The sequence below is a fragment of the Apteryx mantelli genome, chromosome 2, assembly GCF_036417845.1.
Source record: "Apteryx mantelli isolate bAptMan1 chromosome 2, bAptMan1.hap1, whole genome shotgun sequence".
Classification (NCBI taxonomy): domain Eukaryota; kingdom Metazoa; phylum Chordata; class Aves; order Apterygiformes; family Apterygidae; genus Apteryx; species Apteryx mantelli.
Genome location: NC_089979.1, coordinates 92,496,328 through 92,522,157, shown reverse-complemented (window position 1 = coordinate 92,522,157; position 25,830 = coordinate 92,496,328). Strand labels below are relative to the sequence as shown.

At 39.6% G+C, this 25,830-nt stretch overlaps 1 protein-coding gene across 5 annotated transcripts in view; it reads left to right on the top strand.

Moving 5' to 3' along the window:
- Positions 1-1,484: 1,484 nt before the first annotated feature.
- Positions 1,485-25,830, top strand: part of TENT4A (terminal nucleotidyltransferase 4A) — a 63,128-nt gene continuing 38,782 nt past the window's right edge. For all 5 annotated transcript variants that reach the window (XM_067291035.1, XM_067291034.1, XM_067291036.1 and 2 more), the window contains exons 1-7: positions 1,485-2,550; positions 16,596-16,719; positions 20,162-20,208; positions 21,187-21,307; positions 22,886-22,993; positions 23,837-23,965; positions 25,104-25,317. In XM_067291035.1, the coding sequence (XP_067147136.1) occupies positions 1,730-2,550; positions 16,596-16,719; positions 20,162-20,208; positions 21,187-21,307; positions 22,886-22,993; positions 23,837-23,965; positions 25,104-25,317 (1,564 nt within the window). In that variant the 5' untranslated portion in view covers positions 1,485-1,729. The remainder of the gene's footprint in view (positions 2,551-16,595; positions 16,720-20,161; positions 20,209-21,186; positions 21,308-22,885; positions 22,994-23,836; positions 23,966-25,103; positions 25,318-25,830) is intronic.

The window sequence follows — 25,830 nt, the reverse complement described above, 5'->3', positions numbered from 1 at the left end:
GAGCAAGGGTGTAGGTGAAGTGTGTGGTCAGGCAGGGAAAGGGAGTAGGTTAGGAAGAGTGGGACCTCTCCTTTTCTCCTCTTCTGTGGCAGCAAGCCATTAGATCACCTAAGATTACTATTCAACTGCTCTCGAGGGATGTTATAATTGGGATTCCCTGGTAGTATTTGTCACTGTGCATGTTCAACCCTTCTCTCTGCTGTTCTGCAGTCAGATCAGGGCTATATCCAACTGACTGGACCACTGGAGATCCTGAGGGGTACTGCGGGGAGAGGATGTTTGATCCATACATATGCTGAAGCTGTTTAAGGAAAAGGCCAAATCACAGGACTAGAAAGAAAACAGGAACAGCATTCTCAAAACTCATGGTTAAAGCAGATCCTCAGACCAGAGAAGAAACATGGGGTATCCGCGTTTAGTCCAGCTCCAACAACTGTGTGCATTATAACCAATGACCACTGCGTATAAAACCTATACATTGCATAAACATTCCCTGGAACAGGCACTGAACTCCCTGAAAGTCTAGCCCAGGGAAAACCTAGGTATCCAATGTAAACGTAGTATTTCAAGGTCGTTTCTTGATGGTAAGAAGAAAAGCATGGAGCCTTCCCTTTGGTTGTGGTCAGCCTCCCTTCGCTTATTTGATGTGTGTTGCTGCCGGTACGCATAAATGTGGTCTGTCTCCCTTTGGGTGTCCCATTTCCTTCAGGGAATCGGCATCTTTCCTCTCGCGCTCTCCTGTGGCTCCGCGGCACCCAGCTCCTTTGTAGATCTACCTTTACTCACTTTTCATTTAGATTACTCCTCAAAATCCTTCCTGTTCTTTTTATGGATATAGGGTTGTGTCTCCCCAAAGGAAAGAACCCAAACACGGAGAGAACTAACATGGTGCTTGCTGAAAACTACTGGCTCCGCTGCCGCTCCCGCGCACTTCATCGGCTCAAGCTGTCACGACACTCCTCCGAGTGACGGCTCCAGCTTGCCGACGAGTAGCCCTGCCCTTCCCTGCTGCCTGAGGAGAAACCCGCGTCCCCGCCTCTCGGAAGAGCAGCACAGCACGGCTAGAGTGCCGTCAGCACCGCGCGGTACGTGCTGGAGGAGGAGCGACGCCAGCGCCAGGCAACAGCCCGCCCTCGCCTCGCACCGCCGGCAACGAAGAGCGCTGCAGCGGCGGGTAACGGTCGCTGCCCCGCGCAGGCGCAGCACCAGCAAAGCCCGCTCCTTTCTCCCGAGAGCTTCCGAGCCATTCCAACGCACCTCCCCCCCCCCCCCGGGCGCGCCTGCGCACCACGGCGAGGGCGCCGGAGGGAGGGGAGCCTTCCCAATGTCCTTCCTCCTTCCCCTTCCCATGGCTCTCGGCGGGACCGAACCCTCCCCCAGGGGCGGGCAACGCGCATGTGCGGTTGCCAGGGCGGCCGCCTCCGGTGAAGGTTTAAAATCGGCGGGGCATGCGCAGTACTGTTTCTGGCTCTGGAGCGGGGGACGCCACATTGGAACGGCGACGGAGCGCTCCGGGCAGCGCCGAGCCGGGTACAGTTTGCGCCGCCGCCGCCGTGCCTCTCGAGCCGCCCTCCCCGAGCCCTGCTCGCCTCGTCTGGCCGGGCTCGGTTCACCTCCGCGCCCGGCCGCCCTCCTCCCCGCGACACATGCCCCTGCTCCCGGCCTGTGTCTAGCCCCGCTGCCGGGCCCGGCGCGCTGAGGCGAGAGAGTACGCGGCGGGCGGGTGTGGATGGATCCCCGCGTGGCCTGGATCCAGCCCGAGCAGAAAGGCCCCGCGAATGCGCTCTGGATGCAGATCTGGGAGACCTCACAGGGCGTGGGGGGCCGGGGCGGCGCCAGCTTCCCACACTACCTCTGCCTTAACTCCCCGGCGCTGGACTCCGCCACCGCCTCCCCGCTCCGGAACCACAGCTGCGTCCGGCTTGGGACTCCCGGCGGCGGCGGTTGCTGCTCCTCTTCCTCGCCGCCCTCCCCTTCGCCGTCCCCCCCGGCCCTGCTGACCGGACTGGTTCCCGCTGCCGCCGCCGGCCCCGTGGCGGCGAACGGCGGCGGTGATGGAGGGCGGCGGCTGCAGAAATCGCCTTCCGTGTCTTCCTCCTCCTCCTGCTCGTCGGTGGAGTCTGGCACCGAGAGCCCCGGCTTCTCCTCCTCGGGATCTTGCAGCGGCGGCGGCTCCTCCTCTTCCTCCTGCGGTCCCCGGGCGGCGGTGGTGGCTCCTCCTGGGCTGCTGGGCAGCGGGGCCGGACCCGGGGAGTTTTTTAACTTCCACGAGAACCAAGTGAACAGTGTGAACGGGCATCACCAGCCCCCGCACCTCGCGCGCTGCCCCCACCCGCCGCCACCTCCTTCTCCCCAGCAGCACCAGTACCATCCGAGCCGTAGGAAACGGGAGAATAAAGCCAGCACCTATGGGATGAATTACCTGCTCTCCGGCAGCCGCGGCGTCGCCATCAACAACTCCCCCCACCAGCAGCGGCAGCCGCCGCAGCCAGCACTGCAGAGCCCCGGCACACCCTGGAAGACCAGGAAATACAGCCCGGGCGTGCAGGGGTGAGCAACCAGGGCCGCGGAGGCCTCCACCTTCCCAGGGGCAAGGGGATGCTCGCCGGCTCCTCATGCGGCCTCCCCAGGCACGAGGGAGGGTGGGCTGGGGCTGCACACACTCCTCTGCCGCCGACTGCAGCAACGAGGGTGGTGATCGGGGGTGGGGGCGTTAAACCAGCTTCTTTCATAAATCACCTCTGGCCGTGGTTGGCTTGATGGCTCCTGGTTGAAGTAGCAATGCAGGCAGTGTCTAGAAACTATCAGACACAGTGGGTTAGGCCTTGCCTTGTAGTAAGTTGAGAAATGAAGATATCAGGCCACTATCAGAGTGCTGCTTGAAATGATTCCTGTAGTAATTAAAGCAGGGATGGGAGGGGAAAGCTTTTGAAAGCTCCAGGGAGTCAATTCAGATTGCAGGGGTAAGTGGAAGGCTTCAGTTCAGAGGAACTCAAAAACCTTGTGCTAATTTTTAAGTATCTATGCATAGTTTGTAGCAGACTGGTAGCTTTGAAGAGAGTTAGGAACATTGATTTTAAGTGCCTGACCCTATGGCTGAAATAAGCATGACAGCCAGTGTGATTTTTGTAATGTTTTTGAGGGAAACGCTTTAGCACTAGAATAAATTGAGCCGACCGATGTCTGAACTAAAATCGTGGCTTTCTGAAGGGTGAATACACTTTATGAAGGCTATCCTATTCCATGATTGTTACTTTCTCATATTAATGGATAGATATTAAGGCTCAAAGAGATGATTCAGTCTGGTCTGATTTGTGCGCAGCGAGGGTGTAGAACTTAAAGTACTTCTGGGGTGCTCGAAGAGATTTATTTCATGTGGTCAAACTTTACTCAGTCAAGGGGAAATAATGCTTTCTAGTTTTAAAATCATTTTATTCACACAAAATGTGCTAACTACATTGACTATAGATTTTTGATGGTATTTCAAAAATAGTTTCTTGGAACTCGTAGAATCCAGAGCCCTTGTATGTACATAGGAGTAAAGGCATTGCATATTCCTAGAGGGAAATAGATAAGAATAATAGGGTACAGGGAACAGTTTTACAGGCAGAGAAATTTAAGTGAGACTGGTGCTTAAGGATAGTGTCCTCCTTTTTCTCTTTTGAGTGGAACCATCAGGCATTGAGTGCATTAAAGTTATCCAGAAGTATTAAAAATGTATTTTAAGTTCTGTTTTTGAAAACCATAGCTTCTTCTGGTGGGGGAGCAAGGCATTTCTGACGACTATTTTTTCATCCCAAACTGATGCAGAAAACAAGTTACTTGCAGGAAGCTAAGACTAAGATGTGTCATATGTTAGGATTTTGTGTCCTGTACTAAGTCCTGTACTTGCTGCTCTAAAATTCCAATAGTACCATAAAAACAGTCAGAATTTCTTTGCACCATTTCTATACAAATGTAGTAGAATGCTTAGTTAACCTTTCAGTTTATCTGTGTAAAATAAGTCAGTATCACAAAGCCAGTTCTCCAGGCAAACAGATGACAGAATTGACTGAGGTCACGAAGTTGGTCTGTGGCAAACCAGGGAATAGAATCCAGACATTGCAAGTTCTGTCTTCTAGCTGAGCGCTGTCTTATGCGTGTCACATACCCTTCTTGTCTTTTGTCTTCTGCCCTCTTATTTCCTGTTGGATTTCCTTTAATAGAAGTTATGTCACTTCTCAAGTATAAAAGTTTATAGGGAATCTGTATGCAACAAAATTGTTTAGACAAGCTTCAGATGTGCTATTTGGTAGCATGGTACAGGTTATTCTTTTGCTGATGAGTTAATGACAAGCTGTCCAATAAGTATCTTTGAAAGTGGAAGCTGTGTTTTTCCCTGGCCTTCTGTCAGTGATATATGTTACTACAGTGAGACCTGATGCTAGGAATGGGACACTAGGACAGATAACTACAGCATATGTGATCCCCATAGTTCCAGATTCTCATGATTAGTTTGTCAAATCATTAAGCTTCACAAAACTGTGAATGCCATGATTTCAACTGGGTACCATGGAACTAGTGCTAAAGGAGAGCACATAAGTTGAGACTACAGGCTTATTTAGGAAGCAGTTTCTACCTTAAACTTTGAGTCTGTTACCCAAGGTGAATCTCGAACAAGCATATACTCTAAAAATAATTTTCTGCTTGGTGTTAAAATTGTTTTGTGAAGTACTTGATGACTGAAATAACAAAAAGATAGTGTCACTGGTGGAGTAGCTTTAGGTGTCTACTTCCTGTAATAATTCCTGACTACTAGTGAGTTTGATTTTTCACTTTGTTTCCTGAAATTAGGCTGATATATCATCTGCCTGTTCAACTAAAAATGCACTGAAAAGACTGGGGCAGGAACAGATCCCTACAGAAGTTTTTCCTGGATCTTTTACATTCCTGACTTGCTGCCTAGTGTTACGTGGAATTGTCTGTGCTGAAGCATCACTTTTATAACTATAATGGCTCCCAGGCTGCAGTAGTACTTCTGGTGAAATGCCTGTGTGCTTTGGAGTAGTTCCGTGTTCTCCTCACTTTCTCATTCAGAGATGGTCTATAGGATTACTAGTCATTACTGGTGGTGGTTGTTGCTTTTTTTGTTTTCCAAATGGATCATATCCAGTGGCTTTGGGATGGTAGGTGTGGGCTTTGCTCTATTTCTCTCATGTTTTATGTACAGCATTCCTTTTTTTCCAGTGGACCCATATTTATTGTTTTTACCAGCTTTTGAAAGTAGCATGCAAATCTTTGTATTGTGAAGGAAATATAATCCAGCCCTCATAGAACACAATAACTGTACTTGATTAGATTTCATCCTAAAGCTATATTTTAGCTTGCCTTTAAAGTGACCTGTATGTTATATTTTTCAAGGTGTTTAGGAGATATGGAGTGAATAGGATGAGGGAAGCCTTATTTGTTCCAATCCTTTAACTGATTGATTGATATGGCAATAGTGTAAATAAATATCTGGGTTTAGTTTAGGATACAACACAGTACAGAAGACTGACTAAATGGTTGTTTTTTGGATGTGAGGCAGATAAGTGTCTCTTATAGTATTATTAGATTAACTCAAATGATTATGACTGTTCAGAATTACATGTGATTTCTTGCTAGTTTAAAGTATACTCTTAAGTGGTTGTGAACTAGATCTAGAATCTTAAGGTCCTGCTGCTCAGCACATCAAAGTAATTTTTATTTCTATAATCTCTGTATTTTAGATGTAGTTGAATAATTTTAGCACCCAGAGAGTTTTAAAGTGTTGGAGAAGGTTATTTCAAAATACAGACTTAAACTGTTCTAAACTTCTTACGGAGGACTCTACTGCTAGGTTTGTATAGCTTGTGTAAACAGGAATATGGCAATTTTCTCTTAAGATGTAATTATTTGCTAGTGTAGAATAATATCTGAATTAATTCTTCTCCTTTTTAATATGAGTTTAACCAAATGAATAAGAATTAAGGTATTTTTAACAGTATGAGCCTATTCTGCTTAATACTCTAGGTATTCAGATTAGTTGTATATTCCTAATGAGATTAGTGCAGAAACAACTGGCATGTCTACTTGGTACAAAACAGTGCTGTGCAGAAACAATAGAATTGTCTGGTTAGGGTTAGTGTGGATAGCAGAAGTGTTATGATACATTGAAATGATGCTCTGCCTGTGCTAATTTGCATTGCATGGTAGCTGGCAGTTTACCGCATCCTCCTCCTCCCCCCCCCCACACTTGTTATTTACTATCTCTTGATAATGGCACAAAAATTGTATCATAAGAGCACAAGAGGGCAGGAACATCTGTATTTGATTAGGCCAAAGGAAGATTCAGCTGGGCATCTTGACTGGTGGTCAGTAACAGATGCCTGGGAAGAAGTCATGTAAGCACAATAAGCTTGTGATGCTTCCCCAGAACACTTGCTTCAGTCTTCAGTGGTTTGCAGCTGAACAACACTGTGCACCAAAAGTGATGTCCTGAAAACCATTTCTGTAGCTACTGGGATGTGCTGTTCTTCCGGTGTATTAAGTCTGTATTAGTCCTCACCTGTGTGCTGATGTGTTAACTTCTTGCTTTTATTATTATATTCAATATTTTTATTTTATATTTTATTTTATTGCTGAACTTTGGCACCAAGATAAAATCTGTTGGGTTTTGTAATATGCAGCTCTGCTAGTAAAAATGCATTGCTATCAGGACCTTGCATAGCTCTAATTCCCTGTTTATCGACCCATGCCTCTTATTTTGCTGCTGGATACTGCAAATTAATGAGTAGGAATGGCATATTGACTTAGCAGCCATAGTTCATTGACAGCTTCTTTTGCGAATCAATATTCAGCTGTACTTTGGCGGAGCTAAAGAAATTGAAACTTTTGAAATTCCTTGAAATCTTTACTGTCCGTACTTGGACATGCAGCACTTGGAGGGGCTCATGGACTTCCCCCACTCCTCACTGTACTTACTAGTGCTGTCTTTCTCTCAAACCTTCTAATAAAGAATCAACACAATGAGTTATGCTTCATCCACACTATTATTATATCTGTGTTATCCACTACTATAGGTGAATACCTGTAGTGAAGGTGTTGGTTTAAGAGGCAGGCAGTGCTGGCAATGTATACTAGATTCTGGCTTTGGGGTCAGGGCAAAATTTGGCAGGATACAGTAATATTCAAGGAGAGAGGCAAGGATAGTTGCCTGTTAGTTGTGGTAAGCACATTTCTGGAGAGAGACTTGAGGGAGCATCAGAAAGTGGTTGAATGGGTTATTGTTCTCATGCCTAAAGATTGGTATGTAGCAGAGTTCAAGGGTAGCTGCTGGATGAATTGTCAAACAAACAGAACATGCGATACTCTTTGCAGTCAACTGAGCTAAGCAGGTAAAGCTCAAAAGCATTCCTTGCAAAGTAGGTATTTAGCATAGAGTTAGAGGGACTGGTGCTTTCGATCACGGGATAAAAGGAAGATTTTGGCAGCAGTAGTCTTGAGAGATAACATCATAGTAGAGACCGGAAAGGTTGAACTATGGTAGTAAGAAATGAGAAGGGTTTGCATGACAGGTGCCCACATCTGTTTTTAGAGGAGAATAAGACATGTTTAGAGCAGTTTAATCCTGACATCAGCTTCATGATACTTTTCAGTTGTTCAGCTTTGGCAGTAGACTTAATTGGTGTTAAGAACATAGGAACAGCTGTACTGGGTGAGTCCAAAAGAGGCCAGTGCCAAATGTTTTGAGAGGAGTATATCAACATGAGCCTGGGGTGGTATTTCCTGGAATAGTCTCTCACATTTCAATGATCTATGGCTCTAGGCCTACCTGAGCTACAGGCAGTGCATTATTAATAGATTTTTATGGAATTTATGTATGAATGTGTCCTATCTTTTCTTGAATCTGTATGAACTTCTGGTGTCAACAATATCCTGATGCAAGGTGCTCTTCAGTTAAATTATGCATTATATAAAGATCCAAATCTTTTTTTGTCTCAGGTCTGTCACTTGAGAGTTGTACTTAGTGCCAGTCCCAGGTCTATGCATTAATGAGACAGTCTGTGCCCACTCTTTGCATTTGTTTGACATGATATAACTTTTCAATTCCCTCTTGCACCTGACAGTTGTCCTTTTTCCTGGCTAAAGGGCTTCTAGTCTATTTAGTTATTTCTTGTATAGAAGTTGTTCCATGCCTTTGGATGTTCATCTTCTCTGTATGTTTCTCAGTTCTGTTTTATCTTTGAAACTGAGGTGAACCAGACCTATGTGCAAGAGTCATGGTATTCCTGCATCTTGATATTTTCTATCTTGTTCTTTGTTTTCCAGTTACTAATACTTCAGCCCATTCTTTTTGAGTACTGAGTATTGAGCAGACATTTTTAGAGAATTCTTATTTCAACACCTTGCTGCTTGGAGTTGAGATTCAGTGCCTATCGTTGCATCTTTTTTAAGGTAGAATCTTGTCACATTACTCTCCCGTGTGCCTTGCTTTATGTTTATCATACCTCAAATTCTGCCTGCTACTTCATTGTGCAGTCTGTCTTTAAGTGCCCTTCTGCAGTGCTTCAGTTGGTTTATTACAGATAACCTGACAGCCTCAGCAGATTTCTCTGCTTTACTATTTGTCCACTTTCCAGATCACTTATGAGGATGTTGAACAGCATGGAACTCTTTAGGACTCTACTAGTGACCCTCCTTTAATATGAAAACTGATAGTTTTGTCTGTTGTTTCCTATTTAAAGCAACACTTTCTCTTCATGAAGGTCTTTCCTTTTATCCCATATCAGCTTAATTTCTTTATAAGTCTTTGTAAGGATGTGTGTAAGACATTGTTAAATGCCTTTTGGAAATCCAAGTAGATTCTAACAGAACTTCCTTTGTGATTCAGTGATTCTTGCAAATAATTCCTAATGTTTTTCTTTGACATGACTTCCATTTACAACAGCTGTGTTGACATTTTGATAGCCATACCTATTCATGTGTTGCGCTGATTCTAGCTTTGACTAGGTTGCCTGTTATGGATGTCAAGATTACTGGTTTTAAATTTTTAAAAAAAGATTGCTGCTTAACATTCCTCATATACCAGTGCAGTATTGAGTGCTGCTTTGGAGTGAATACCAAATTACCAGGAATAGATGACACCTATTTTACTCTTCTACTAAAGAAGTCAGTTTGGGACCAGTTCTCCCTGTAAAGCAGGGATCGGGGAAACTTCTCTGAGGAAGTGTGGTGGGGGGAAATATTTGGCTTCTCTGAATGCTTGTTTTGCATTGTGGTTGCTTACCTTTGAGCCAATTTTGTGCTCCTGAGGTAATTTATCCTTTCTCAAGCACAGGTTTGTAGCTTGTTAAGTTCTTCATAATCCTTTTTGATATCCTTAATCTCCCAGTCTTTTCCTGCTTTGTGCATGACTTCAGGTTTCTGCAGATGTCTTCTGATAGCTTCCACTGCCTTGTCACAAGAGTCTGTTGGTATTCCCTCCTGCCTCCCCCCTCCCAAATCTGATTAGTGATGCACACTTTTTCTGAACAATGAATGTGTTGTCTTTAATAGTCTCTCAAACACCTTATTCTTTTCTTGAGGGTCTTAATTTAAGAAGCTTTCTCTTTTATATAGTGAACTACAGCAATACTTTAATCCCAGAAGAGCTTTTCCAGCTTTTGTTGCCCTGCAGAGATACTGCCTCAATGTGCAGGGCTTGCTCTTAGTGGTTCTTTGACAAATGCGTTTTGAACTAAACTTCAGATGCTGCTCAAAACTAAGTCAAGAGTTGCTTCTTTTGAAGTTTCAGTGGCTAACCTGATGTGATGCTTACCTGATCTACATGGAGATAATCAGTCTCTCATTGCTAATGTGTTTCTATGCTTGCAGCTTTTCTGATCTGAAGGTTAATCACTTGCTATCTTTGGGCAACTGCAAAAGTGTAATATTAAGACTGGAATTTCAGTGTTTAGTAATTCTATTTAATGGCTTAGTAAACTTGCTGATTCAGATCCAAGATTTTGTGTATGGTAGGCTCCTTCACAGATGCAACAAAATAATAAAATAATGTTTATTTGGTGTTGTGGTGAAGTCGGCAGTGTAGGTCAGGTGTAGCATACAGCTGTTCAGAAGTTTACATAGTAGATCCATTCTGTTATGTATTAACTTGGAGATAATACTAATGTATCAATTTCATTTTTGAATTTTTATAATGGAACTTTTTCAAAGTACATCCAGTCATATTCAGAAACTTAAATCGTTGAGTTTTATTGTATTGATATCCTTTCATGAAGATTACTTTTTTCCAATCTTTTTTCCCTTCCAGAATACAAACAAATGCTGGTACTTAAACAAATCTGAAAATTTGTAGCTTAAATCAGTCCAGGAAGCTTAGTTTCTTGACTACTTGAACTGTCAAGTGTAAGATAAATTTGGGAGATAAATTTTAATTGACAAGAAACTCTAGCTAAAATTATGGCTGGCTCTGACTACAAGAGTTGGGGGCAAGGAGAAAGCTTAGGGAAGAAACAAAAGCAGTAAGATCCCTTGTGGAAAAGATACAATAGGTTTTTATCAATTACCCTGTTGGTTCTGTGGATGAGAGCAAAAGTAGCTTTTTATTCTATCTTCTCCTTGGTAGTTAACTGGCAAAGTGAGTTTGATTCTTACTTGAGAATGGTATTTAGGGTACCTACCTGTAAAACATTTCTTCATAGCTGTGACGTTTCATAGGTTCTGTACAGTTCAGACTTTTTCCTGCTGCAGATCTTTGAGTCTGCAAATCTTTAATCAAAGTCTGAATTATGTATTAACATGAAAGAGTGGTTTGCAGAAATATAGTACTTGATATAGTATTATGTACTTGATATAGTATTATATCTTCATAGTTTCTCTCATTGGTAAGCCTAGAACACTGCACAGACCATAGAGTATCATTAACTGGGCATTAATGGTAGTGAGGAGAGCTGGTATACAAAAGAAGAATTGAAAGCCCATTTCCTCTTCTCGGTCATGGTTTTATCGTTGTTACTTTTGGAGATGTCTTGATCTTAGATCATGCTGGAAAAAGTCTGCAGAATATACTATTGTATAGTATATACTCAGAATATGCTATTGTTTCAACTATATTCATCTATACTTCACTAAACTCTTTTCCTGAGTTTTAGGCTGTATCATTGATCATTATAACTGTTGAATGCATTCTAAAAATTATAACCAATTCTTTGGTATTATGATGGTTGTTGCAGTGTAAGGTTTCACCTGCAATTCAATGATGATTAATTGTGCTTTGCAGTAGTTGCACCTAGGGTGGAAGCAGGATATTTCAACAGATTTCTGAAATATATGCATTGGCTGCTGAGACTTTCGCTATTTAAACTTGAAATGACTAAATCTTCAGGCATGTTTCAGAGTTCATACTTACTGAAAGTTATGTACTTATCCTGTTTATAACCTTTATTTCAGCAAAGCTGTTGAAATGCTGCCTCCACCTTCCCAGCTCTTTCCAGACCTTTTGTAGCCCCCAGTGTTACACAAAATATGCTCTGTGGCATGTATTCTTTCCTTTTAGAAGGATTCTGGGCTGACTTGTTAGACTTTTCAGTTAGAAAAAGATTCTTTAAAAACTATACTTGCTATAACAGGTAAAGAGTGTCAGCAGTTCCATATTTGTAGTAAATGATGCAGTCCTGTTTCTGTCCATTTCTTTAGAGTAATTTGTATGTCCAGCAGTGCAGACCTGATGCTGAAAAGAAACAGGACATTTATTTTGAGGAAACAAAGTGTCTGTAGCTTATTTAATTCACTTTGTTGATGCTCTTTGAGAGGTTTTTTTCACTGCATTGAAGTGAGCCCTTGATGTAACAAATCAATGTAATATATCTAATAATAGTTGCAGATACAGTAAATGATAAAACAGGTAAGGGTAAGTGATCTCCTTTCTTAGAAACCTAACTTTAAGAAAAGGCATTGCAAAAGTCTAAGGACATATTTCCTTAGTCTTATTTTAACCTGAAGACTGGAAATGTATCTCTGCCTTTCCTAAGATGTTAAAGGGGATAAATTTTTGGTAAACAAAAGATGTCTGTCCTGTTGCACAGTTCAGCCCGTAGGCAGCAGTTTTCTATTGTGCTTAATGGTAATGATCTTAGCCAATTGTAGGCTTCTCAAGGCTGTTAAGATTAGCAAACTAAACAGGGTAGTAAGTACAGGAAGCCTCTCTTCTGCATCCCTGTGTTCTAATCTTTTTCACCTTGCTTTAACAATACAGTTGCATTTCACCAACAAGTTTCACTTCCAGTATTCGTATAAATACAGTGAAACTCTGCCCCTCCCCTCCCCCAGCTCCACTTTGTTAGAACAGTAATATAATGGGAATCTTAACATGATGGAAGATAACTAGGTGGTGGGAATGCTGTTGGAGCCTAAACTGTTTAAGAATCTGGAAAGAGATCAAAAATTTGATTGGTGCTATAAGTTGAAGGAAGCTCTGTAGCTTAAGGAAAAGTCAAGATGTTAACTGTATCAGTAAGTACTTAATGCTTCATGAATTGAAATTGTGTTCCTAACTTATAATACTGTCACAGTCCTGAATTAGGAAGCCACAAATGCTTACGGAGATTAGGGAGGCTACATGGGCAAAAGACTCAACAGAAAACTGTCCCTGTATTGGCTGGGTGAATATCATGTTGTGGTCTGTATTTTTAGACACCAAAACTCCTGCAGCTAGAAGAGAAGTAACTCTGGAATTGATTAGTCCTGAGTACCATATGGCATCTGGTTCTAGGTACATATGTCAGAACTACTTTTCTGTGACTCTTACTTCAGTAATCTTGCTTGAGCAAAGAGGACTACAAGAATATCAACTACAGTAATTTTAAAAAAGCATCTCACTTTTGAGAGACTTCTTCAAAAGGAATAGCCAAACAGGTAAAACACTTGAAAAGACTGTATTAAAATGGTCAAGTGTTGTCATGTGCTGACTCTGAGGATACCATTGATAGTTATTCAGAAGGACTTAAACAAGGAGAATGTTCTCTGAAAAGCAGAAGCTGTTGAATTGAGGAAAACAGGAGCATTAAGAAAATGAAATATAAATCTGTAAGTCAAGTCAAAGGCATTTAAAACTGAAAACATCACACATCAAAAGCAAGTAACTTCTAGTCACCAAGACTTAGATCAGAGATATAGAAGGGTACCTAGGAGAGGTCAGATCAGCTAATTGCGTTAGTCTTTGCCAGAGAAGGAGTTAAGAGAGTTCTCACCAGAACTTTCTTTGACTCTTGGGAACTGTTGTTTTAAATTTCAGTAAGAAATATTTAAATCTACCAGTAGAATGATAACTATTGTATAGCTATGTCTGATTATATATATGCCAAACAGTTCTAGAGGAATTTAACCATGAAACCACAGTGTTTAGTTTGAACTTTTAGTGGATGTTGACTATTTAGCTCTTGCGTTGTTGTCTCATGCAAATTGAAGCATAGGTGAAGTGCTACCTTCCCAGTGCAAGAAAATGAAGAGCTGGTTTTTGAGAAGTAGTTTGGGGAAGGAAATATAGATTACTGATGGGTAGTATTCTTTGAGTCTTTCATGCTATCATTAAAAACTGTGATAGCATTCCACTGAGCCTCTGTTCAGCAGATTTATGCTGAAGTGTGTGCGCTCTGGCTATTTTTTTTTTGACTGTGCTACCTTGCTAGGGGCTGCTGTTGAAAGAGAACACTGTATAGTGGAGACTGTAGTGTATAGGGGAACTGAGACCAGTTTTATTTTTCTCCTTTCCCAATATGGGATACTTACTATAAACAGTTCTCAGGAATTTGTGGATCTCCTGTACTGATCAGATCTGGTTGATATTGTAACAAAACAGAACTAAGTTGCATGAGTAAACATAACGGAAGGAGCCAGTACAACCTCTTATAAAAGGCAGTTGTGCCTCATAGATCTCAGTTCCTCAAAGGGTTCGTTAATCATCCTTATTCATGTGGTCAGTTTGATACAGAAATGTTTTTTTTGAAGAGCGTTTCTGAGGTTTTGTTGAAAACTCTAAAAACTGAACCGTCCCATGTCCGCTGGTGTTATGGGATTAACTGCCAAATGAAAGAATAAATTGTTTACTTGTATAATAGAGGGAGGCTACCAGTGGAATTACTCAAGCGTTTCTGTTGCTCAGTATATTCATAAATACCTGGAGGGAAGAAATGAATGAGGAAAGGACAAAACACTAAGAGGATTAAAAAAAAAAAATTAGAGTTGGCTGCAGAAGGTTGCAGTGGGAGCTTATTATTCATTCATAAGTGATAAAATCGCAGATAAAACTAAGTGCTAGTAAATATGAAGAGCTGTATCTGAAGAAAAATAACACAGGTTGTATATACCCAGTGGGTGGGCTTTACATTGGTTATTGTTAAGAAAAGACCTTGAAGCTCCTTCATATAGGTTTCTTTTAAAGAGCCATTTTATGCTTTGAGATCCTCAGATAGCAGTCAGTAGATATCTTAGCAAAGGAATGGATAATAAAATAACAGGTGTCATGAATTTAATGGTACAATCATATGTTGACTATGTGCCTTTCTGGTTGCCATGTCTAAAAGAAAAAAAAAAAGTACAACTGAAAACAAGCTGGAAAAAAAAGTCAGCAGTGATCAAACTTCAGACCTGCTCCTGTCTGAGAAAATAAAAATAGGTTGTTAGCTTGGAAAGGGGCTAATGGATAGGGAGCAGTGGATATGAATTAATGTTTGGAGATGAACTGTCAGTTTTTCACTTACCTTTTCCCCAAGAAAAAGAACATCAAATAAAGCCATTAATAGGCAGCAGTTGAAAATAAAGCACTTTAATGTGTACTAAAATTGTAACAGGATGTCAGGAATGACAAAAACGTAAATGGACTTAAAGACCTGAAAAAATCAGAAGTCCTTTTGAGCTACTAAAAATCCTGTTAGAGATCCACCTCAAAAGTATGTCAGAATTACTGGAGACTTAGATGTGCTACAAGGGAGCTGGGTAACTGCTTTGTCTGCTTTGGTTTCACCTCCAACTGCCTGCTGCTGTCTTTTATAAAGAGGACAATTTGTGAGGAAGTCTTGAGTTAGGCCCTACACAGCTGTATTCAGATATTTTCTTCATTGGACTTGGGTGATCTTGGAGGAAGGAGAAATCAGCCTTTCTAGAAACAAGCAAAAGTAAATAGGAGCCTGCTAGTTTGTACCTTCAGTCTTGCTTTGAAGTTTTGAAATCTTCTAGTACAATCGCCAACAAATTAAAAGGTTCAGTCAGTAAGCCTGCTGGGTAAGTAAATGTTCAGTGTGAACCCAGACCCAGCTCAAGGTATGAGGAAGTGCAAACAGTAATTCTAAATAGGTTTGCTCTTCAGAAGTTGTGTATTTGTTTTGCTAAAACCTGTGTGTAGAAAGGAATCCTGACACTTCAAAATTACTTGGGCAATACCTTTTGAATATGGTCTGTTGAAGGGTAAATAATAGAGCAGGCATTCTCTAGTAGAATTGAGTTGCAAAACAATCTAAGGAAAAATGTAATTCTAAACTAATTTGTATTACTGTTACAGATGTATACAAAAAAATCATTAGAAAGGCTAAATATGTTCAGTAAGGATTGGACTTGTGTGGTGTATGTTTTTTTGATAGTATTCAGATCTTACCACAGTGTTGAAACCTGTCAACATCAAAAATGTTTTTTGTTAATATATCCCAGTGGTAGTTATCATTGTCCTGTTGTTGAAATTGCTTCCCCCCCATCATGGCTTGCTGCTTTTCCATGTAATCACAAGCATTCCATTTGCCTGAAAATTGGAATTAGTCTTCCTGCCAAATTGAGTAGCGAGTGTTCTGTACCGTATTGTCATATCAGAAAGATGGGAAGCAAAGGGAAGGACTTAGCAGGTATATAAAGATCCCGTGTGAGAACTTCTCACATAGTATTAGTAGTAGTGTATTTTACACTTTCAGTTGAGAAGTCGAGTTGAAAGGTAACTTCCTGTATGAATAACTAGCTTATAAAGGGCTTGAGTTGTCAAAGGAATCTAAGCTTGTCAAACTGTTCAGCAAGCAACTATAGATGAGGTTCATTACAATGCTTTCATGTCAATGGGTACTTAAACCTCCGTTCTGTAGTCCTCTACAAAAACTTATGAATGACAATGGCCTGCTTCCAAGTCTTCCTAAACTTCTACATACATGGAAATAAGAACCCCTGCAAGAATAAGCCTGCTCCAAGTTCTTTGTTGTTTGTGCTGCTTCATGTTTGGATTGTTGCATAGTTTTCAAGACTTTATGCTTTGTTTTTAGAGAAAATGGTCTTTGGGGATTAGGAGCTGAATTTAAACTCCTTCACTGTTGAGTCAGTGAGGAAGTTGGTAAATGTCTGCTCGTGTTTGCAGCCAGTGTCAGTTGACATCTTTAGCAGCTGGGCAAGGTGATGGAGGCTGATTAGGAGTCTAGATTTACTAGTTTACACTGAGGTTCTGACACAGAAATCATATATGGAAAAATCTTAAACTCTGACATTAAGTAAAGCGTATGGCCTGTCTTTTGTGGAATTCATTGTAGTAGTAAAATCACCATTATAACTGATGCTACATTCTCCTTTAGACTACACGAAGAAATAATTGACTTCTATGACTTCATGTCCCCTCGTCCTGAAGAAGCAGCTATGAGAAGGGAAGTGGTGAAAAGAATAGAAATGGTCATCAAAGATCTCTGGCCTACAGCTGATGTGAGTGTAACTCAAGCAAATGTTAATTTAATTTTCTGATAGATTTTTAAAACTTGATTTACTTAATTTCCCTATTTCTGTTTTTTGGAAATGAACAGGTAAGACTTCAACTTAAGGTAGTGGACTTAATGTCAGAGTTGTTGTAGCACTGACAGTCTATTTAAAAAAAAAAAAAAAGAAGGAAATTCAAAACCTAGATTTCCAGTTAATGAAGGCTACTGATAGTTTGCTTTTGTTTGGAGAACTGAGGACATAGTTCTATATGTGCACATTAGGAAGTAGATCTCTTAAAGTAAAAGCTTTTTAAATTGGTTATTTCTGCATAACTTCATTCTGAATATTTGAATATGACTGACTAGCTATATTTTCATTTTTACATGGAGTCCTGACTGTATGTATGTTTGTAAATACAATTTTTTTATAAAAGAAAACAATTAAACACCCAAGACTTTTTTTTATACCCTCCATTTGATGTTCAGAGAATTTAGCCCAGCTTTGATTGGGGAAATTGGACTTGACCTCCAGAGGTTTCTTCCAGCCACTTCTGTTCAAACCCATTGTTACCCAAAAAGTAAGTTTTCTTCAGACAATAAAAATCTCTCCAAAAGGAACTTAATGTAAACTGTATCTTTATCAATACCCTTCATCAATACCAGGCACCAGGACTGCCACTAACTTGTGTAAAAACTCTTCACACCATCATGATTTCATTGTCTTCCAAAGGCAAGCGTGAAGGCAGTGGTCACAGTGCAGACCGAAAGATACTGTAAAACTCATCTACTTCATCCTCACTTGCAATTTTTTTTTAGTAATATTTTCTCTAGATCAAGGGAGCAGGTATAGCCACTGAAATGACCCAGGGTAGCCCAGCCTTTTCATAGGTCACTTCAAAGAAGTGAACTTCTAAATTGTGCTGTGCTGTAACTGAGAGTGAGGAACATCTCCATTCTGTGGATTGGAAGCATAGTGAAACTACCTGATCTAGATTGTGCAAGTCTCTTCAGCTTAGGTTTTTCTACACACAACTACCACAGTTTCAGGGAAGTGTGGAATATACATGTTGTATCATCAGTTTCCTAGGTATTGCATTCAACTTCAGAAATGAGAACCTACAAACCATTTGTGTTATCTATCTATCTAAAACTTAGAGAATCAACAAACTACTTCCATAAAACCAGTAGTCATCCTAACCCCTCCCTCTCCCGCCCCAAATCCATATGATTTAGGTAAGTCCTTAGCAGTTTTTACTCTGAGAAGAATGTTTGCAGTCTCTCCCCCCCCCCCCCCCAGTGTAATATTCTTGATTAAGACTCCTTTTTAGATTACTCTAGAAAGCATATTGAGCCACCCATCTTATCTGTACAAAATCCCTCTTCTTACTACTCATATACCTTGTGTCATATACCATCCTACCTGGAATCTCTGAAGGAAATAAACTATGAGCTCTGTGAAAAGAAAATCCCATTTTAAAAACTATTCTAAAAAATGCTATCCTAGCTTTCAGATAGCTTTCCCCACTGCCTCATTAGAATCATATTTGGAAGCTTTGAAAACTGCTGCTTCTGATTCAGACTTTGGGTTTGTTGGCTCAAAAGCCCATCTGATTTTTCTAATTATACCACTTTATCTGATAAGGTATTTAGTTTGATCTATGAGCCTAGTTCTGCCTAGAGAAAGCAAGTCATTGAGAACTACAGAGACTCTTTAATGAACCATTCCTGAAAATCAGCTGTCTCCGCCTGTGTTCTGGAACAACAGTAAGTTAGCTTCTCATGAAATATGTGATACATAAATGTTAATGAAAAATACAAAAGGATGATAAGCAATACGTTTGATCTGAGGCACCAAATTCTAATCTAATTATAAAAATGGCAGAGATCTAACAGACTTTTCAGAATGTGTGTGTATTTAAAATGTAGCATACAGTAGGGTTAGCTCTGTCTTCTGTAAACTTTTTCAGTACTTAATTTCAGTTTAGGAAAACTTTTAGACATATAGGTAAACCAGGATTGAATTCTAATATTTAATATTAATGATGCTTAGGTGAGTAGTCATTTTTTCATAGGGTGTGGTGTTTTTGTGATTGTCTCAAAAATGTCCACATATGAAACAAATTTAAAATTTCTGAATTGAATTTACTGCTTGCCATGTGTATTTGATATGTTGCTTTGAATTGGGTTTAGTCTTGCATCAACTGATGTATTTTCTGTTTTTACTCATAAACTGTTATCATTGACTGACTCCTCCTATTGGTGTTATACCATAATTCTTTAAGCCTCATGCTGTAATTGCCCAAACACTGGCAGACAAGGATTGGATTAACTTCTGTGTACATCCTTGACAAACTTGCCATTATATTGCGATAAGAACAAATGACACTAGTTACAAATAGAAAAAGAACTTAATATTAAGAATATTTTGAAGTGTGAGACAGTAGGGTGTAGGCAAAGGGAATATCAAGGCATCTGCTCAGGATCAGTTTTCCTATCTCAACAGAAGACTTCATGAAAAAGTAATATTGGATTGCAAAGTACTATTAATTCCTGCTGCTTCTAATTAACTTAAAACTTTAAAAAAGAGCAGACTGTTTTAAGCTCAAGTTTAAAATCAAGTCTTTAGTGATGATTTTGTCAGAAAAATGAGTGGTCTAGATCATTAAACTGCTGTTTTTCCCTGGAACAAATTCTCCACAGGGACCCCAACACTTTTTACGTTACACCTCCTGTCTTCACCTTGTGACTGCTTTCTAGAACTGGAGCTGTTGCTCAAAGTACAGCTAAGTGTGCAGATTGATGGTTGTCTGTGCTTTTCTCTAGGAAATTGCACAGAATACATTCATGGTGCTGTAGGCCAAAAATTTTAGAGGCCTGGCCTTTAATTTGATTCTTCTTGAATTTAAAATTTTTAAACAGTCCTTGTCATACTGTGATTACTGACCTTAATAGAACTGCTTCATTTGGGCAGTTACGAGAATGTGCTGTAGTTGGCTACAGTTAATCTCCTGAATTAAAAAATATTTGTTTGTTAAATCTAACAATTCTGAAAAATGTTTTCCTTAAACTCTTCCAATTTCAATAAAGCTGTCCTATGAGGAAAGAAGGAAGCAACCAATACAGCTTCTACAGCTGTAGAACTGGGGGGGGGGGGGGGGGGGGGGGGAGTGAAAAAGACTTGTTCCAAAAGTTTATACTCTGCTGCTTGCAGTCCCTTCATGTTGGGAAAATACCATTTCCTGTAAAGTTGCATCTTTAAGAGAAAGTGTATTTGTACAGGCTTAGTAGTTTGGTAGAATAAATTCAGCAATGTATTCTTATTGGGCTGTGTCTTTAACAGATTCAGAAAAGTTATAACAACTGTTGTGAAACTGAGATGAAGTGAGCATTCATAATTACAAGGTATTTCAGTGGTGTGTGTTTTTATTTATTTATTTATTTTTCTCCAGGTCCAGATATTTGGCAGCTTTAGTACAGGGCTTTATCTCCCAACTAGGTAAGTAATAATTTACTTTTATATATAAAAAACAGTTTACTGTCTTTTAATGTAATGGCAAAGCTCAGAGAGGAATTTAAACCAAAATATGTAAACCTATCAAGCTTCCAGTAAAATTTTTGTGTAATGTCACGCATGGCCAGGGAAAGAGCTGTTGAACTTATCTAAGTATTTGATATATCGGTGTCTGAATTTGGTGGTTTTTACTGACCCTACGGTGAAATAGCTTTTCTTCTGTATTTTCTCGGGTGACGGTCTTTGGATCTTTCTTTGCTTTCAAAATGCGGTAAAATTCACATTTAGTATTTCCAGTGTAAGGATTATGTATTTTGTTTAAATAATGTGAGTTATCGAAAGTCTAACTTGCCACTTACCAACAAAGTAACTGTTAAGTCAAACGGGTCATCATAGCCCTTTTTTCCCAGCTTTTTGGAGATTAAAATGTCTCATTTAATTCAGTGTTTTATGTCACTTAATGCTTCGATAGGTAATCTGACAGTTTTAATATTACCGGCAAACTTGTGTGGGTATGCTTTAAAGACTGTGTTGTCTTGACGTGAATTAAACTTTTTGTATATTAAAAAAAAAAAAAGTGCTGGCACCTTCACTTCTGTGATTAACAATTCTTAATAAGCTTGTTTGAACTGTTAACATTCCTGCCCACATGGAAGAATGTGGGACAGGATGGGGCTGTGAAACTCGGAGGGGAAGGAGCAAGAAAGATGGAAGGGGGAAGACCAAAGTGCTCACTGGGGACTGGAAGCAAGAACCTAGAATACTTATTTTGGGTCTTAAAGCACACAAGACCATCTCTTAATATTGCTAAAGCAAGCTTATTAGAAACCTAGACTGTTAAAAGCTGCAAAGTGATTATCCTTGTGGACTTATAACATGTAGAAGACTAGTTTTTACCATTTTTTTTAGTGGAGTACTATGTCCTAGACTTAGTGCATCTCATGTTGTGTTCTTTTTGTCTAGTGATATTGATTTAGTTGTTTTTGGGAAATGGGAACGCCCCCCTTTACAACTGCTGGAGCAAGCACTAAGAAAACACAGCGTGGCTGAGCCGTATTCCATTAAAGTACTTGACAAAGCTACAGTAAGTAATAGTCTTTGGAATATTGAACAGAAAAGCTTTCAGACTCTTTGATAGGAAAGTGATAAATCATTAGTCATTCATGAAGCAATTAGCGTTGCCTTAAGCATGTTGTCTTAAGCACAATGTTTTGCTGTGGCTGGGCAAGATCTTAGCGGAATGTGTGCATGCTTAGCAATAGTGTACAGAGTTTTTGATGTGGAGAACAATAATCCTATGCATGTGTACCGTATTTGCTATTTGCTGGAAGGTCTCTTGAAAGTCAGTATTAGCAAAATATCTAATAAAATAGGTTAATTGTTTGTATAATGTAACAGCTCTTTCACTGAATTTTAGGAGGACTTGTGTTTAGTGAGAGGCCAGTAACTAGGTTTGTCTAGCTTGAAACCAGTATTTTTCAGATCTCCTTATTTCTAATGGCATAATGAAGTGTTCCAAGCCTAACATTTGGCTCTCCCTTCCAAAATATTTTTTGTCAGTGATCTTTATTTTATATATGAAACTGTTTTGCATCAATCTTGTAAGCCTAGTGGGTCAAGTATTGGATATGCTAAAAACTTAGCATGAAAATTTTACTTTGCTGAGCAAGTATTGTTTTCTCCAGGAGATCAAGCAGTATTTTCCAAGCTTTTATTAGTAAGCTGCTACCTTCTGTGGTCTCTGAAATAAGTTGACTATTTTAGTTCTAGAAGATTCCTACTGCTTCTGTTGGAGGAGCACCACATAATAGCTCTGGTAGCCTTTGGTTTACCTGAGAGCAAGTGAAATTTTCAGAATTAGTAATATCAGTTGGTGAAGGAGAGTGGCACTAGGCAAATCAATCATACTGACCTTACTTGTATTCTTTTCCTCTGCTGTTGGTGTAAAATAATGCTACACTTCATTCTGTTCATCTCTTTTGCTTTCCATTTCAGATCAAAAATAAATTGAAGAAATTCAATTTAAAATAAATTTATCAACTGAAGTTTAGGGTACAATCATGTGATGACATGTTTGTAATACCATTTTGCAAGATACTGCCTTGAAGGCAGTGTTTTGAGATTGTGCATATTCAGTATTTTTGTAATGACTCACTGCTACTGGAAAAGAAAGTGCTGCTCTTCCTGCTTTGCTTTTAACCAGTCTGGCTTTCGCTTGACTCTGCAGTGAGCCAGTTCAACTTGATAAATCAGCAGGCAGCTTTTACTTTTTCTGCTAGGCTAGTCTTCTCTGTTTAGCACGTTGAATGGTCAGATGAACACAGGTTATGGGAGTAGGATGTCTTACTAGCAGCAGTGAGTCATTTACTTAAAATTAGTTGTCTCATGAAACGACACTGATATTTCAGCTATGAAGGTAGATATCTAACAGTTATGGGAGAGTAGTACATGCGTGTTCGTAAGTAATATCATACACGTGTATGTTCATAATCACCTCATAAGAGTTCACTTGTCAAGTCCTTTCTCTAAAACATCTTTTTTTTTTTTATTGACAGTGGCATTCATTTGGACTGGTTTTGTTCATGTCTTAAGTGAATAGCTGGAGAGGAGCATCAGTGTTCCATTTCTGAGGATTCATAAAACCTTGTCTTAATCTTTTCAGGTACCAATAATAAAACTTACTGACCAGGAGACAGAAGTGAAAGTTGACATCAGTTTTAATGTGGAAACTGGTGTGAAGGCAGCTCGATTTATCAAGGAGTACATGAAGGTATCAGCCATAAATTTAATGCCATACTGTTTAGGAATGATGCACTAGGTGCTTAGCTAACTGTCTTTGGTATGGCTTAAGACTTTTAAAAGCTCATTGCTGAAGGCTGTTTTCATTAATACTAGTTACGTGAATATTTTAATTTATCTTCTACATGGATATTTTATTTATTTTCATATCTATTCAATGTTGCCTTAGTTGGTAGAAAGACATGAGGATTTTTAAAAGCCTCGATCTTGGTCTTTATAAATCAGAAACTGCAAACATGTAAATTGAATGTTTACATAGATTTTTCCAATATTTGAGTGCTGGATATTTGTGGATAAACCTGTATGCTGAAAGGACTTCTACAGTTGTATCTAGGTCTGTGGTGAGATACTAAACTTTCTTTTTAAAGAAAGACAATTCAAGTTTCCTTACTTGAATTTGTGACATTGAATTATGAATACTCTCTTGCTAAACAAAATGTCTAAAACCAATTTTTCTGTTGATGAGTACTTAAAATCAAGTTTACTTTTATGCTCTGCAGTGAAAGTACTGTTCAGATGAAAAGCTTTGGTTGTAATGAGTGACACTGGCATTCAGGGAAGGATATAAAAATCCTCCTGTTTGAGGAAAACAAATTAAGTTTGACATGTAGACTATTTGATCAAATAAGAGTTGAAGTCTACTCTTCTCAGTTTCTAGAATAAAAATGCATGTGTTTTTTCCTGAGGAAAACATTATATAGCATGCTACTGAATAACACTTTTGCATTAGAATGCAAATCTTTGAGATTGTTTAGCTCTTGTTTTGTTTTGAAAAGTTGACATTATCATTGATAGAACTTATTTTGCTTTGCAGAAATATTCTTTGCTGCCATATTTGATTTTAGTATTAAAACAGTTCCTCCTTCAGAGGGACTTGAATGAAGTTTTTACTGGTGGAATTAGCTCTTACAGCCTAATTTTAATGGCAATTAGTTTCCTGCAGGTAAGTTTATTCCTTATTTGCTTGTGAATTCTTTTAAAAAAATTTTGGGTTTCTGTACTTGCACCCTGTTACAAATGGTACTGTTCTTTTTGATTTTTCCTGGCAATGCACAGCTAGCTTTATTGCTGTGGCTCTGGGTGTGTGCTTGTTGGCAGCTGCTATAGACTACCTCTTAAACCTCTGTTTAAGAAGAACTTCTGTTAACTGTAAATTGAAACAGCAGCAGCAGGAACCTTGTGAACAGCTTTGGGGTGGTGCATTGTTTTCTCTACCAGGCCCAGAGGTATGGATTATGCCATCCTCCTAGGCAGCCTATTCCAGTGTCTGAATGTTCCTACTGGTATCTCCTAAATCTGCCAGAATGCAGTTTAAGCCTGTTGTTTCCTAGCCTACTGATATTAAATGTGGAGATAGTTGCTTTCTGAGTGTTCGTTAGAACTATGACATTAAACACCTCCATTGTTTTTTAATTATATGTGGGTTGGTTAGGTTTTGACATATTGAAAACTGGCAGATATTTTAGATAATTCATGAACATATTAATGAATTATAATTTCTTCCAATATGTTTTTGTAAGTGACATCAAACTTTGTGTCAGTATGACCAAGTAAAATGTTTGTCCCTCTCAGTGCCTGTGATAATGGAAAAACCCACATATCCCAGTGCTGTTAAAATGAGTAATTGGAATATAGCTGTAGATTACATACCTAATATAATATGGGGAGATTGAGAAAAAGATCAGTTGGGGTAAACAGATTCTCTCATCTTCTCCCATCTTCTGAAAACATTAAAACCTATTGAATTTGTGTGAAAAATCAGCTATTATTCTTTCACAAACTAGGCCTTAATGTAGTATGCAGTACTTCTTACTGCTTTTGGCTTAGGAAAAGGGATTTACTAACTATTCAAATGTTAGGAGAGGAGATAGGAAAAGAATTCTTTGGCTTCCATAGACTACTTAAGTGCTGCCCCCTCTTGGTTAAATGAAAGTAGTTTCAGTACATGAAGTATTAATGCCCTCAGTTCAAACTTCTGTGAAGAGATTGTACACAGGTGTTTCAATGAGAGATTTCTTGCTGCATAGTGTCAGTCTGACAAGTGTTCACTTTTAATAATTAGCAACTGTTCTGTGTCACAGCTGCATCCAAGAATTGATGCCAGAAGAGCTGATGAAAACCTTGGAATGCTTCTCATAGAATTTTTTGAACTCTATGGAAGGAATTTTAATTACTTGAAAACTGGTATTAGAATAAAAAATGGAGGTGCCTACATTGCCAAAGAAGAAATCATGAAAGTCATGACCAATGGATACAGACCATCCATGTTATGTATTGAAGATCCTCTCCTGCCTGGTAAGACTATACATTTCTTGCAGTTTTCTGGAGCTCTGGCTCAACTTGTGCTATATTAGAGTCCGTAAAGTCTGTTGTATGAGTTGAGAAGTTACACTGGGGAAAGAATTTTTCTGGTGGTGTGGTACAGTTATGGAGATGGGTTAATGGATAAGGAACTGAAATCCCCCAAGATTCATAGCTGCAGTAATTTTGATTGCACACATACAATGCAGATATATGGAAATGCAGAAATGTATGAGTGTATAGTAAGATTCTCTAATAGTGATGAGGAGCAGGGAGGAAAGAGGTCCAGGAAATCCTGGAAGGGAATTGCTAGAAGGAACAGAACTCCATTCTTCATTATGAGAGAATGAGAAAGGAATGTGTAGCTTTTTCCAGCACAGTCTACAGAGCAGTGCCATTCTTGAATTGTCCCATATGGGGAAAAAAAGCCCCAAATGAAGTACCCTCCTACAGGGCAGTACCTCAGAGACTGCACAGAAATGTGAACTCTTGGTCAGGAGTGTGGAG